The 14,509-nt window shown below is 54.0% G+C and overlaps 4 protein-coding genes across 4 annotated transcripts; 1 reads left to right on the plus strand and 3 right to left on the minus strand.

Moving 5' to 3' along the window:
* Window positions 1-182: 182 nt before the first annotated feature.
* BU25DRAFT_422715 (intracellular protein transport protein) lies at window positions 183-3,558 on the minus strand (the record flags this gene model as incomplete). The annotated part of the gene is made up of 3 exons (XM_033708169.1): window positions 183-302; window positions 356-3,178; window positions 3,232-3,558. 3 exons carry the CDS (start codon window positions 3,556-3,558, stop codon window positions 183-185), a joined length of 3,270 nt encoding a protein of 1,089 aa, XP_033560331.1.
* Window positions 3,559-8,908: 5,350 nt separating this feature from the next.
* BU25DRAFT_422717 (uncharacterized protein) lies at window positions 8,909-9,619 on the minus strand (the record flags this gene model as incomplete). The annotated part of the gene is made up of 1 exon (XM_033708170.1): window positions 8,909-9,619. One exon carries the CDS (start codon window positions 9,617-9,619, stop codon window positions 8,909-8,911), a length of 711 nt encoding a protein of 236 aa, XP_033560332.1.
* Window positions 9,620-11,174: 1,555 nt separating this feature from the next.
* Window positions 11,175-12,704, plus strand: BU25DRAFT_411971 (uncharacterized protein). Its single transcript, XM_033706685.1, has one exon. It carries the CDS (start codon window positions 11,322-11,324, stop codon window positions 12,540-12,542), a length of 1,221 nt encoding a protein of 406 aa, XP_033560333.1. The 5' UTR covers window positions 11,175-11,321; the 3' UTR covers window positions 12,543-12,704.
* BU25DRAFT_411972 (carboxypeptidase S) lies at window positions 12,625-14,505 on the minus strand. Its single transcript, XM_033706686.1, has one exon. It carries the CDS (start codon window positions 14,493-14,495, stop codon window positions 12,747-12,749), a length of 1,749 nt encoding a protein of 582 aa, XP_033560334.1. The 5' UTR covers window positions 14,496-14,505; the 3' UTR covers window positions 12,625-12,746.
* Window positions 14,506-14,509: the final 4 nt, after the last annotated feature.

Consider the following 14,509-nt stretch of genomic DNA (forward strand, 5'->3'; position numbering starts at 1 on the left):
AAAGCTTATGAGCTTTGCGAGAACTCGATGTGACTACTTCCCAAACTTGCAGAGGCTGTATGCCAGAAGCTAATAGTATGCAATCGTTACCCATGACCAAGCCTGGTATCTCAGTGCTCAAGAGTACACCCGTGTGTGGAACACCAGACAGTTCCGGATCTGCCCCTTGGCAGAACAACGTTCTACGTTTCCTCTTCTTCGTCTTCCTCGTCCTCTTCGTCGTCATCATCATCATCATCATCATCATCATCGTCGTCATCCTCAGCATCGCTGATCTCCTCGCCGAGCTCTTTGAGTCGTTTCTGCCACTTGTTAGTACATCGCTCCTCAATGTTGCTGACGTAGTGAGACGCACCTTGTCCGCGCTCCTCTTCTCTTCGAGGTCGCCCAAGATAACGAGCAGGTCGTCAAGCTCAGTCTGTTTCTCCTTCTCCGCCTCCTCAGACTTCTTGAGCTTGTCTTGCAGATCTTTGATGAGCTTCTTGCTGACGTCGGCAGCCTTGGTGTCCGCCTTGGTGTCCTTCTTATTCGACTCTTTAGCAGCGGCCTCTGCTTTCTTGAGCTTCTCTTGAGCCTCTTTAGTCGCAGCTTCCGCTTTGGTGAGTTTCTGCTGCGCCTCGGTGGCTTTCCATGTTTGGTCTTGTAGTTTGGTCTTGAGGTCGGTGATCTCGGATGAGAGCTTGTCCACTGTAGACTTTTGGTCGGTAGACTGCTTAGTGGCGTTGTCGCTCGCGGACTTGTGCTCGGACTTCAGCTTCTCCAGTTCGGATTTGTGCGAGGACGTGAGCTTGTCCGTTGCGCTCTGGTGACTCGACTTCATCTTGTCAAGTGCGCTCTGGTTGGCAGCCTCGTTTGCGGCTTCCAGTTCGAGGATGTGGGCTTGGTGCTCCGCCTTGAGCTTGTCGATAGCGGTCTGGTGCTCTGACTTCAACTTGTCAACTGTCGACTGCAATGACTCATTCTCTTCGGTAAGGTGCTGAATCTGAGCATCATGCTGTTGCGCTTGCGCTTGCGTCTTGCGTAGTGCTTCGTTTACAGATGAAAGCTCGTTGCGGGCCTGTTGGTGTGCCTTCTCAAGCTGCTGAATCTTCTCGAAAGCATCCGAACGGGCTTTCTCTGCAGATTCGAGACGGCGTTGTAGTTCGGTTGAAGACCTGTACGCTTCGTGTAGTTTCTCGTCGTACTCCTGCTTTGTCCGTGATACAGCGAGGGTCGACTCCTTCGCCGTCTGCTGAAGCTTGTTGTTGAGCGCTGCGATTTGGAGGTTGTACTTATTCTCCAACTCCAGTGATGACTTTTTGTGTTCGCGATCCTTGGCCTTGATCTCGATATCGAGGTCGTTGTGTAGCTTATCGTTGATACGCTGAAGGGTGTTCCTTTGCTCGTCTGCTGCTTGTTGTGTCTTGCGGTGGTCGGCGTGCTCCTGGTCCAGTTTCTGCTCTAGTGCCATCAATTGTGCTTTCAGCTCCTGAATGCTATGCTCTTTTCCATCGATCTCGCCCCGCAGCGCATCCACCACATCGCGATCGACACCGTCATGTGATTGATGTTGCTCAATATTTGGGTTGCGGTCGATCGCCCGGATCAGTCGGCTGAAGTTGTCCTTGAGGAAGTCGACGCATGTGTCGACAAAGAACACATCCGGCAGGCTTCCCTCGCCTCCGCTTCGTTGAGGCAGAACCTCAAAGTCGCGGATGAGGGGGTGGTTGCGTAGCTCGGTGATGGCATTGAGGTACTTTTCGCGTCCGAGCTTGCCGGTGAGGGTACCCTGCAACTCGCGTCGTGGCACGGGCGAGTCTCTCGTTGAGAACTCGTAGATTGTGCCGAGCAGTGCTGCGCAGAGGCCGCGGTTGATCGTCTGGTCGCTGCCGGGTTTCAACACCGCTTGCACAAGGCTTTGCAGGCTGCTCGCCTCGGCAAGGAAGTCGTCTACGGCTGCAGCGTCTTCGAACAGCCAACCTAGCAGAAGCATGAGATAGCCAATCGATATTCGCTCGTCTTCCTCAAGCTGCAGACTCGCGATCAGATTGGCGGTCAAAGTCTGGATGCACGTGACGACCTCCTCCCCACTTTCTGCATCGCCCTCCTTGACTTGCATCAGCGTGTGTTTTGCGTGCAAGTTGTCGAAGATCAGGTCGAAGATCAGGGTGGCTGCAAACCATATCCGGTAGGGGTCACCGGGCGAGGTTTGCGACCCTTCCATTAAGATGGTCAGCGCATTTTGCGTTTCATCTCCAGCTTCATGGCCCCCGATAGCGCGGTTGAGGAAGTGTTCCCGGATTTGAGGGTGGTTGTGGAAGTAGGCTTTGATGACGTCTGCGCCTGCGTTGCGAATATCGAAGAGCTCATTCGAAGCTGGGGCCAAAACAAGGTTCAGGAGTGCTTCGATCACATAGACGTCTGCGACACCGTTGGTTGCAGGCTGAACAAAAGGCCGCACTTGCTCCTGAGCGAAACCTTCCTGCATTCGCGGGTTGCCTCTGATCAGGTCCGCACAGGTGCTCAGGGCTTCGACCTTGATCAACATGGCTGTTGCTGGATCGAACGCGATGTTCAGCAGCTGTCTGACGAGCCCGTACTGGACGAAAGCAGTCTGGTTCTGCGGCGTTGCTGCGCTTCCCTTGACCAGGAACATGCGCATGATGATGAGCAGACCCCAGATGTTCTTGGCGCTCTGGGGACTGACCCAGTCATCCTCCTCTTCAACGGCACCTCTGGCCTTCTTTGCCTTTTTTCCACCAGGAAGAAGGCTGACGAATTGGCCGGGATACTCCATCTTGGTGAAGTACGTCTGATTCGATGTGTTAAACCGGATGAGGTTCGCCAAGAGCGAGAGACAGTCCTGCACCACTATGCCGCCCTGTGTAAGCCCACCGTCGCCGTGTATCATGTTGAAGACCTTCCCGAACACGTCCTCGAACACGAAGATCTTCTGCAGCTCGGACGAGGAGCGGGTAAGATCGGACAGCACTACGAGTGCCTCGTTGCGGACCATGTCTCGAGGGTCGTCGAGCATGGCAGCCAGCCGGCTCGTGCCCATGGGCGCAGTCTGGATGCATTCCTGGGTGCGTTCTGGCCGTGCTTCGGCGCAGGCGCGCATCAGCTGGAGCGGGTAGAGGCGCGAGTAGAGGTCGGGGGTTTCGAGCAGGTCGAGGAGCACGGTCATGTTATCTTGGCGCTATCATAAGCTCAGTTCTGGCAGACATTGAGGGAAAGAGAGGGGGTGCGCACCATGGTGAACTCGTCCGCCAGCCACATGGCGATCTCCTCTGAGGCCTCAGGGCTGTTGTCATTGGGGTGGAAGAGCGCAAGCAGCGTCTCCAGCACCACCTTGAGCGTGTCCACATCGTCCGCATCCTTGGTGAGGGATGCTATCAGCCCGCGCAGAGCACCTGAAGCAACGGATGCAGGGTACTCTTTGGCAAAACTGCGCAGTCCGAGAATGGCAGCGCGGCGGTCTTCGAGGAGAGTTGCGCTCGACAGACGGCTGCTGAGTGTGCTGATTGTGTCGGTGGCCGTCTGCTTGGGAGGCGCGTTGGCCTCGAGTACGCGCATCATGTTCGCGGGAGAAAGCTAGGGCAGCTATGCGTGCATTCTTGTTGTGCGCGAGTGACGGTGAAAACTGTCCAGAACAACGAACAACAACGAACAACAACGAACAACAACGAACAACTGGCAAAGAATGAAAGGGCCAGAAGAACAGACGACTGCCAGGAGAACAGAAGGCTGCCAGAACAATAGAGGGCTACCAGAAGGAATGCATGGGAATGCTACACCTGATCGAGCGTCCCGGCTCGTCTCTCCACGTTCCACGTACAAATTCGGGGCACGGACAATCAACTCAGCAGGCTGCGGCTGCGGCTCCAAGACGACGCTTTTGCCCTGCCGGCGAAACGGCGGCTCCCCGGGTCTTGGCGAAATCATCTCACTGCGGCCTCTGCCTTTTGCGCACCCTCTTTCCTCCACCCCACCAACCCCATCCCCTCGTCGCGTCGCCCGGTAACAGGGCACAGGATCGCGACTGCGATATTCGTGTGATCATCGCAAATCTCTTGCACTTCACCGTGGTCGCTCCCGAGCAGCGTCCGAGTCCACAGTCCGCCTTTTTCTCTTCCAGGCTGCAAGCATCGACGGACGGTCGACAGCAGCGTTTCTCATCTTCTTGTAGTGTGCCGCAAATACTATAACAGGCCCTTCGCGCCTTAGTATTCGCGCTTTCGCTCTCTCCAGTGCCACGTCTCGCCTCAGTCGCGCCCCTACTACACCCAATACACTACACGTCACCGCGCGCCACCCGCCAACATGGGTGTCCCCGCTATGTTCCGCTGGCTCAGCCAGAAATACCCCAAGATTGTGTCCAGTGTCGTAGAGGATCAGCCAAAGAAGGTTGGCGACCAGGTCATTCCAGTCGACCGCACCAAACCGAACCCCAACGGCGAGGAGTTCGATAATCTGTACCTCGACATGAACGGCATCGTTCATCCGTGCTCGCACCCCGAGGACAAGCCTGCGCCCAAGACAGAGGCTGACATGATGGTTGCCATCTTTGAGTACACTGACCGTGTGGTCGGTATGGTGCGCCCTCGCAAGCTGCTCTACATGGCTGTTGATGGTGTCGCCCCACGTGCAAAGATGAACCAGCAGCGTTCTCGTCGTTTCCGCTCTGCCAAGGAGGCCGCTGAGAAGGATGCAGAACGTGCTGAGTTCGTCAAGATGCTCAACTCGCAGAAAGCCAGTCGTGGTGAGGACATCAACAGCATAGAGGAGGTCGTCGAGAAGACCTGGGACTCTAACGCTATCACGCCCGGTACACCGTTCATGCATCTTCTTGCTGAGTCTCTTCAATACTGGTGTGCCTACAAGTTCACAACCGACCCTTCGTGGAAGGACATGAAAGTCATCATCTCTGACGCCTCTGTGCCTGGTGAAGGAGAGCACAAGATCATGAACTTTGTTCGCTCGCAACGCGCTATGCCCACACATGACCCCAACACTTCTCACGTCATCTACGGTTTGGATGCCGATTTGATCATGTTGAGTCTTGCAACCCATGAGCCTCGCTTCCGTGTTCTCAGAGAAGACGTCTTCTTCGACTCGGGTAAGGACAAGGTTTGCACACGCTGTGGACGCAAGGGCCACATTCGCAACAACTGTGAGTTCCCCGACGATGGGAAGAAGCTCACTGAAGAAGAGGCTGCTGAAGAGTGGGCCTCTTCTGAGCACCAGCTCAAGCCTTACATCTGGCTTCACACTGGTATTCTTCGCGAGTATCTAGCAGTCGAGATGGACACACCTAAGAGGAAGTTCACTCACGACCTAGAACGCGCCCTTGACGACTGGGTCTTCATGTGTTTCTTCGTCGGTAACGATTTCCTACCTCACCTGCCCAGTCTGGAGATTCGTGATCAGGGTATCGATCTCCTCATCAGCATCTGGCGAGAGCTGGCCGCTGAGATGGACGATTACGTGACCAAGGACGGATTCCCAGACATGCGCCGCGTGCAGCAGATCTTGACCGCTCTCGCCGGCAAGGAAGCTGACATCTTTAAGAAGCGCAAGGAAGTGTCAGACCGTCAGGCTGCCAAGCGTGCTCAGCGCGAGGCTGGCAACAACCGGGGGCGTGGAGGAGGCCGCGGAGGACACAACGATCGCAACAACGGCGCACCACCCTTCAAGCGCGTCAAGGAGGACACAAGCACCTACATGAATTCAGGAGTGTTGTTCTTCGCTCCACAAGATGCGCAGTCGAGCGAGGTCCGCGATGCTCACAAGGACGTGCTCCACAACCGAGATCTGCAGACGAACAAGAGCGCTGCGGCACGCCTGAAGGAAATGATGAAGACCAAGGCAGACGGTACCGCTCCTCCTACAGACGAGTCCACCCCTGCTTCCGAGTCAGCCTCTGGTGCCGATACGCCTGTTCATCTCGGCAAGCGTAAGGCAGATGAGATCGAGGATGCGGACAACGGCACACCCGGGCGTAACACTCCTGTCGTGCCAGACGACCCAGCGCAGGCTGAGGAGGAGAAGAAGAAGAAGGACGATGCCCCGCCAGAGGACACCATCATGCTCTGGGAGCCCGGCTACGAGGAGCGATACTACCAGCAGAAGTTCCACGTTGCACCTGATGACATTGCTTTCCGCAACAAGGTTGCTCGCCAGTACGCCGAGGGTCTCTGCTGGGTGTTGGCATACTATATGCAAGGCTGCCCGTCGTGGACATGGTACTTCCCTCACCACTACGCCCCTTTCGCCGCCGACTTTGTAGGTCTCGAGGACATGAACCCTCGCGAGCTGTTCGAGAAGGGCCAGCCCTTCCACCCTTACGAGCAGCTCATGGGTGTGTTGCCTGCTGCCTCGAACCACGCCATTCCAGAACCCTTCCGAGTTCTCATGGAAGACCCGGAGTCCTCGATCTATGACTTCTACCCTGTCGACTTCCCTATCGATCTCAACGGCAAGAAGTTCGCCTGGCAAGGTGTCGCTGTCCTGCCGTTCATCGACGAGAAGCGACTCCTCGAAGCCATGGCAACCAAGTACCCCGAGTTGTCGCCTGACGAGAAGGCGCGCAACGAGTTCGGCAAGGAGACACTCATGTTCTCGCAAGACGGCAAGCTCTTCAACGACGCCAACACAGCGCTCTACCGCACCGCCGTCAAGAAGCATACCATCGACCCCAACAAGTCTGGCGCTCTCCATGGCGAGATTGAACCCCACGACCTCTTCGTCCCAGACAGCCAGCTCGTCCCACCCTTTGATGCCGATGGCGCAACCGACTTCGAGATCGTGCAAGACGGCTCAATGAGGTATGTACCCCTAAGTTCTCCCTTCTCACATGCATCACTAACAACCCACCAGGGTCTACTACGAAATGCCCCCTCTCACTGCCGACAATGCCCACAAATCCGTCCTCCTCAAAGGCGTCAAGCTCCCCACCGCCGTCCTCAGTGAAGGCGAAATCGCCGCCGTAAAGCGCAACCAAGACCGCGGTGGCCGCGGTGGATATCGAGGCGGGCGAGGTGGAGGCTACAACGACCGCGGCGGTCGCGGCGGACGCGGTGGAGGATACAACAACAACCGCGGAGGCTACAACAACGGCGGGTACAACGACCGCAACAACGGCTATGCAGGCGGCAACAACGGCTATGCAGGCGGCAACAACGGCTATGCAGGCGGCAACAACGGCTACCCTGCTGGCCCACCGGGGTTCGCTGCACCGCCGTTTGTGCCAGGTGCGCAGTCCTGGCCGCCGCCTCCGCAGAATGGGATTCCACCGCCTCCGCCGGGGTGGGTTCCTCCTCCTGGCTTTGGCGCACCGGGCGGATTCGCGCCTGCTGGTCCTCCGGGCTTTGCACCGCCGGGACAGCAGCAGGCCGCGAGACCGGCGTGGATGGGACAGCAGCAGCCTAGGGGTCCGCCGCCGAGTCAAGCGGGTGGGAATGGGTATGGTGGCGCGAATAGGGATTCGTACAGCGGTGGAGGTGGTAGAGATAGCTACCAGGGGGGCGGTGGAAGGAGTGGAGGGTATCAGGGGAATAATCCGTACAACGACCGCCCTCCGCGCAACGACCGCGGTGGAGGAAGGGGTCGTGGAGGGTACGGAGGTGGAGGCAATAGGCAGGGAGGGTACAACTCGAACGACTACCGCTGGAAGGAAGGGAGCGGTTAAAGCGTTGGGAGCGTGTGTAAACAGCGGTCTGGAAGAGTAGTGTACGATGTAGACTCACACATGTAGCGATAGTGTAAACTTTCAATGTCGAAGATTTCTTGCTTAGTACACGTACCCCTCCAGCATGGGCCATATAAATTCCTTCTGCTTCGCACAACCATTCTTTCTCCATCACATCCCTTGATTCCCATCACCAAAAGCAACCTGTGAGAGGTTCGATGGTCTGCCCTTCTCCTCTTTTCAAAATACTCGAGGCTCCAATCCATGACCAGCTCTGTTCTTCTCCAAACTACATCAACGCCACAGCAATGTCTGCTCTGCCTCTCTGCCAAACAAAATGGCAGCAATATGAGAAGAGATTGGGGGGAGGGGGGGGGGGTAAGTTGGTTGATTGATAAATCTATCAAAGTGAGTGGATACATATCCGCCTGTTGCATGAGCAGTTCTGAGACGTAGAGCGCCTGAGCATTCTAGATAGCTGACATAAAATGGGACGCCTTGATATGTATCTGCTCCTCTCCTCCGTTCAACATGCATGGAGGTCAGTCTCATGGCCTGCTTCTCTCTCCTCGAAACAAGAGTGCAATTACCCAAAACTTTTCACCAAAAACACTGTCTGACAGCGCTGTGTCTGCCTGCTTGCGTCCCTAAAAGGTCAGCAATTCGACCTATGGCTCTTCCTCCCGCCTGTATGTACATACCTCACGAGTCCATGTTCTTTTTCTTCCAACGATTGTCCAACATGGACAAAGGATTCACGTCCGTATTTCAAATGTGCATAACTAATGAGAAGGAAAATGCAGACTTGACAACTTATCCAGAAACATACACATGCGGAGCCCAGAAATAGAAATCCAAACTCTGGCATCACCATCTCGAGTGCTGCACTCGAAAGAACGGCTTTGTTACTCAAGGAACGTGTGCTGCGTCTTGAAAGAGCATTGTGACATTCTTCAAACTTGTAACGGTGTATAAAAGCCTCCTGAACTCTAGGGTTAAGAAGGTCGGCCTTTTTGACCGCGACAAAAACGAACAAAGAGCTTCTGAGGGTAAATTCGCATTCAACTGAGATGGAAGGGACAAAGTGAGATATCTGCTAGTTTCCAGAACGAACACACGTCACGTCAGCTCATCAAGTCTCACCTATGAGGCGATCACCTCCCTGTATCCAGCCTTGTTCGATGTTGACTCTGAATCGATGGTCTCTCAGCGCTCTCGCGGGTCCTTTGGTACTGTTGCCTATACGCCGACTTCTCCTTCGAGGCGTGAAATACGGCTGCTGATACATTTGGGGCAAATTAGTAGGGCTGATGATGATGTCTGAACAGCAGATGTAACACAGCATGGAACTCTCGCGCCGGGTTCGCAGCCGCTTGCTTCGGTCGTTCTCCGCAAGGGCAGAGGCGGCCCGATTCCTGCGTTTATACGTGAGTTGACCGTAGCTGCTGATACAGCTCGTGGTGGTGGATGCGGCCCATCTTGCGTATGAAAGTCACATTGCTTTTTGCTGGTAATGACAGCTTTAGTTTTGTGACGGAGCAAACGCTCGTTCCACAGCAACGGTCGTCTATCAAATGCACAATCACGCCATTTGTGACAGTAACTGGCATAGTCGTGCACGTTAGCACCCGTTGGCCACTGACCGATCAGAGATAAGGATCCGGCTGCGGTGGGTCCGGTTGTAGAACGCTTGCGTGCTGCCAGTACAGCTCGCTCTCGTCGCGGATATAGTCGTGGTAGAGGAGGAAGAGGTGGGAGAACAGCCGCCTGCAAAGCTGCTTGCGCCGCTGCATATTCCGATAGCGGTAATCCTCGAAACAGCGCGGATGGGATTTCAGCAAGCAGTGAATCAGGTGCCTCTCCGCTACTCTCGGGCAATCGTGATTCAGGCGATTGTGGTGCAGAAATAAGGTCCATGATTTTGCTGTTAGATATGTTGTCTAGGGTCATCTTGTGGGCGCATTCGATGTAAGATGTGTATCGAATTGAAATCATACCCGGTACAATATACTTTATCGCAACACCGTGGAACACAGGCCCACTCCATAAGGGTGAAAGCTTGCACAAAGATGTAACAGGACAAAAGTGTGATGATGGCGAACGCACCTTTATATGATAAAGGTGGTGTTGTCATGGCCTTGGTGGATGACAGCAAAGGCGCGGACCGAACAATGCTGCGCCAATTTTGTGAGGCCTCCATCGACACTCGTGCGCCTTTAGGTTTTCACAAATCAGAAGTGCACTCATCTTGGGTAGAACACATATGTATAGCTCGAACTAGGTGAAGAAGTGGAGACAAAGGTTTGTGGAGTGTTGCGGAAAAAGCAATTACGACATCGGCGGGCTTGTGCAGTGCACCTCTTTCAAAATCCAGGTGAAACTTCACTTCTACGTCGTGACAGTTGCTGGGAGGAGGTCGCGACACGCGTTTCCCCCTAGATGTGGCAGCCGGGCTATGGCAGCTGTATACACCAACCTTCCCAAGGTCGACATAATCTCAGCATCTTCGTGTAGCAAACTTGATCCTGAGCCAGTTTTCAGCTTGCTGCATGATGCTTTGACAATGCCTCAATGCAACAGACCTTTAGCGTTGAGGTCTTGCGGCGTGAACAGCCCAAAGCCGAAAGACCTGCTTCTCCACACCTAGCTACCAAAGTTCCAGAGGTCACCCACGCAAGCAACCAGAAACAGAAAAAGATCACTTGCTGTTGAGGCCTCCTTGCTTGTCAATGAGCACGTCTGGTTGGTTTCTGTATTAAAGTTAGGCGCAGAGTTGCTGAAAGTGGGGCAATTTTCAGCTGAGCTTCTTCCAAGACGAGGCTGTTAGTCCACTTTGTCCGCATTGGATGGTTTACGTACACGAAGCGAGTGTTGCGCAAAACTATAGGACAGCCAGACGCCCAAGTGCTCAGCTCTCAGCAAAAGCTTCACGCCGCAAGCTTTCAATGATTTTGCCAAGAATACGGTTCTCGTTTCTTCTTACAACGTCATACCGATCGCCATGCAGGCTACAGTCTGGAACAGTTCCCAGTTTTGGCAGGGAGTTACCGTCTATGGTACCCATACCTTACGGCTCGAAGGACATGGAGATACTCATAGCCAAAAGTTCCAACGAGCATGCACTCGTCGACACGTGTAAGCATGTAGTGTGAAGGACTTCAGATTACATACATGAACACGCCTTGGGAATCTTCTACACACGATGAGCATGCGCAGTAGCCTTCCAAACGTCTCGCTTATGAAGCGCCATACGAAGACGGTACGTCAAATATCACTACTTTGAGCCTAAGGCTTAAGGCAAAACAAACAAACAACTCAGCTGGCGCTCTGGGCTGCTACCCAGTTGAGGTAACATGCCGTCGCCAAGGCAATACTTCAAGAGATTCCCACTTCATTCTGTGGACGTTGCCCGCTTGTACAAGGTTATGCGTGTTAAGCGACTGGGCAACATGGGATTCAAAAATCCAACAGGATAACGTGGCTGGAGCTGAAAGGCCAGGGTTTCCGAGTGATGGTCATCTCGGGATATCAGGTCGTCCTCGAGTAAACATAAGAGCTTGGAATCTGCACGTTACAGTCTTCGCAACACAGTATAGCTTTAGACCTTTTCCACTCACTGAGGCCAGTTTCACAATTGATTCGGTTACACACTATGTCTCGTTCATCACTTAGCTATCTTCGACTGTTCGTCCTGCTTGCAGCATTGCTGCTCTGCGTCGGCCCTGCACTTTCCATACCTTCGCCCAAGGACGGCGAAGACGATGACAAACACAATGACAACAAGGACGACAAGGACGACAAGAAAGACAACAAGAATGTCATACGCGTCAAGGAGGGGCAGTCCATCCAAAATGCCATTGATCGTGCGAAACCTTACGTTCGCATTGAAGTCGAAGGAGAGCATGCAGAGCAGCTGACCATCACGAAGGATGGTATATCTCTCATTGGCAAGGGTGCTAGGCTATCTCCTCCCGGCCATTACGATCCACACAACTTCTGTTACGGTTTGGTCAAGGACGATGCAGGCACCACGAACAAGAGTGCCGGCATCTGCATTCACGGCAGAAAGATTGAACTCGCCGATAAATATACCCCCTTCGACCTCCACTGGAAAGTAGATTCTGTCGGTGACCCTGTCAAAGACGTTCGAGTATCCGGCTTCGAGGTTGTTGGCTTCGACGGTCCGAACATTGCTGTCTATGGCGGCAAGAACACCAAAGTCTCCCACAATAAGCTCAAAGCAGGTTTCAGATACGGCTTCCTCACTGCAGGTTCGACGGGCACTGTGGCATCGGAGAACATTGTTATCGGTTCTGCACCTGCTACCCTGCAGAATGGGCCCATTGGGATGTGCATGGACGACCTTTCGTCGGCAGAGTTCTCCTACAACAATATCTCCAACTACAATATCGCTCTCTGCACAGAGACGAGCGGTGGAGTCAACAAGAACAATGATATCCATGATTGCTGCATAGGAAATATCATCGATCCCAATGTCACCCACGCAAAGAGCATTGATAACCACATCTACCGCTGGAACAAGAAGTGCCCACCCGATTCCGCTGCTGGTATCTCCCTCCTCGGGGCCAAGAATGCACTTGTCCAAGGCAACAAGATCGAGATCGGGTTCACTGGCCTTGCCCCACCTCAAGGAGGTGCTGGTCTCTTTTTGGGTTTGGAGGACCTCTTTCAGGCGGTCAACGAAGGCAATACGATCACGAATAATTGGTTTGGGGAGAATGATGCTGATATCTTCGACGATTCGAAGGGCAAGAACTACATTTCCAATAACATATGCGACATAGCTGCCAGAGGACCGCTGCCAGGAACACCGGCGCCAGAGTACTGTATCGCAGACAAGGGACACTACTAGGATGTAAATCAGTACGGCAGATGTGCTTCGATCAAATTGTTTCAAAAGAGTGCCTCATCGCGACACGCAGATTACCGCTCCTTTATTGCGCACCAAACTGATTTGATGTAGCTATTCATAGGTACTTAATCCACGAATCGCAATCTCATTCTGTTCTCTTCCCGAAATGTACTTCTACCGCATCGCCCAATCGAATGTAGCTGACTATAACCCTGCCTCGTCCATGTTCCTAATCCAGCCCCACATCCATTTTACCGTGTCAAGATGCGCCTGCACGCCAACCCTTTCGTCAACAGTGTGGATGTTGCCCATGCCAGCCTGCTCCTTGTCCCAACCGGGTGCATACCTGAAGATATGCTCACTCAAATCCCAGTAGTAGCGCGTGTCAGTGTTGCCTGTCATGATGCCTGGCGCAACGATGAGATCCTTGCCGTACAGTGCACGTGTGGTGCCTGAGAGGATAGAGAAGGGGGTGACATGGGTACTGTTTGACGAGCTTGAATGCAGAGTTGTTGGCGTTACGGGCGCAGGCTCAAGGACGGTGGTGCGGTGGGAGAGTGTGATACTGGACGGCTCCTCTGTGCCGTTGAACGCGTTTAGCTTCAGACTGTATTTCTTCGCAATGACGCCAGCGAGCTTGGAGATGTGGGTCTTGATGTCGTTCGAACTCGAGCCGACGTTGATGCGGTGATTGACGATGATCTGTGTGCGCTCGGGCAGAGCGTTATTCTTGACACCTCCGTGGATGATGTCAACAGCAACGGAGGTAGTGAAGAGGTACTTGACACTCAGGCCGGCCTTGGCAGCCTCCTCAGCGAGCCTATCTGGTCTCTCTTTGCAAGTCTGGCTCCTTGCGGAGCGCTTGTCTAGCAGGTGGTGCAACTTTTTTGGGAACTCCGGGGCATGCTCAGCACCACAAGTCAAAAGGCCAAGATAAGGATTCTCTTCAGCCAGGCGCGGCTCGTAGAGACCGTGCTCGATCAGTGTGATAAGCTCAGCAGCTACACCAATTCCGTTGTGCACGGGAGGCACCGACGAGTGGCCGCCTGGCATTCGAACGACAACATCAACGTCAATGTAGCCCTTCTCGGCGACACCTGGAATAGCAAAGTCGGCCCCCCAATTCTCGACGTTGGCAGCGCCCTCATCAACAATGGCGGCAATGGAGTTGTGACCGTACTTTTGGAGCAAATGCTTCGCAAGATGCTGTGCGCCCTCGCGACCCGAGATCTCCTCATCGAAGCCAAAAGAAAGGATGAGTGTGCGACGAGGCGTAAAATCGGCTGCCAGCAGCGCTTCCACCGCATTGAGGATAGCCAGAAGCTGATTCTTGCAGTCGCTCGCACCACGACCCCAAACAAACTTTCCATCATAGTAACCAGAGAATGGTGGGTGCGTCCATTGCTTGACCGTGCTGTCTGGGACTGGTACTACGTCTTGGTGCGCCATAAGCAGCGTGGCTTTCAAGGAGGGGTCCGTGCCGGGCCATGTGTACAATAAGCCATGCGTATTGACCTTCTCAAGCTGAATGGTCGCATGAGTGAGCGGGAAGGTCTTGGCCAGGTAGTCTGCGAAAGAGTTGAAGATATCCCATCGTGGGTCTGCGCCGATATCGCCCATGTCATCGTAGCTTTGAGTGGGAATCTGCACGGCCCCGGACAGACGTTCGATTGCGAGCTTGCGGAAATCTTCGGACTGCAGATAGCTCTCGGTGTCATTTAGTTCTTTTGTGCTCTTTGATGGAAATAGAGGCTCAAGCTGGTGACATCTGGCCTTCGACTCTGCGTCTGTGCCGCGATGCCATTGAGGCGTGTGGTCGGCGCTGATGATGTAATTTCGAAGCAGTAGCCAAAAACCTAGCAAAGGAACAATGCTTCGAAGGGCAGTCGACCAGCTCCAGCTCTTCCTCGGCCTCTCTGGCTCCGTAAGTGCATCTCCCCAAGCCTTAGCCATCTTGATGTTGTGGT

This window comes from Macroventuria anomochaeta, assembly GCF_010093625.1.
Source record: "Macroventuria anomochaeta strain CBS 525.71 unplaced genomic scaffold BU25scaffold_22, whole genome shotgun sequence".
In the NCBI taxonomy this organism is placed as follows: domain Eukaryota; kingdom Fungi; phylum Ascomycota; class Dothideomycetes; order Pleosporales; family Didymellaceae; genus Macroventuria; species Macroventuria anomochaeta.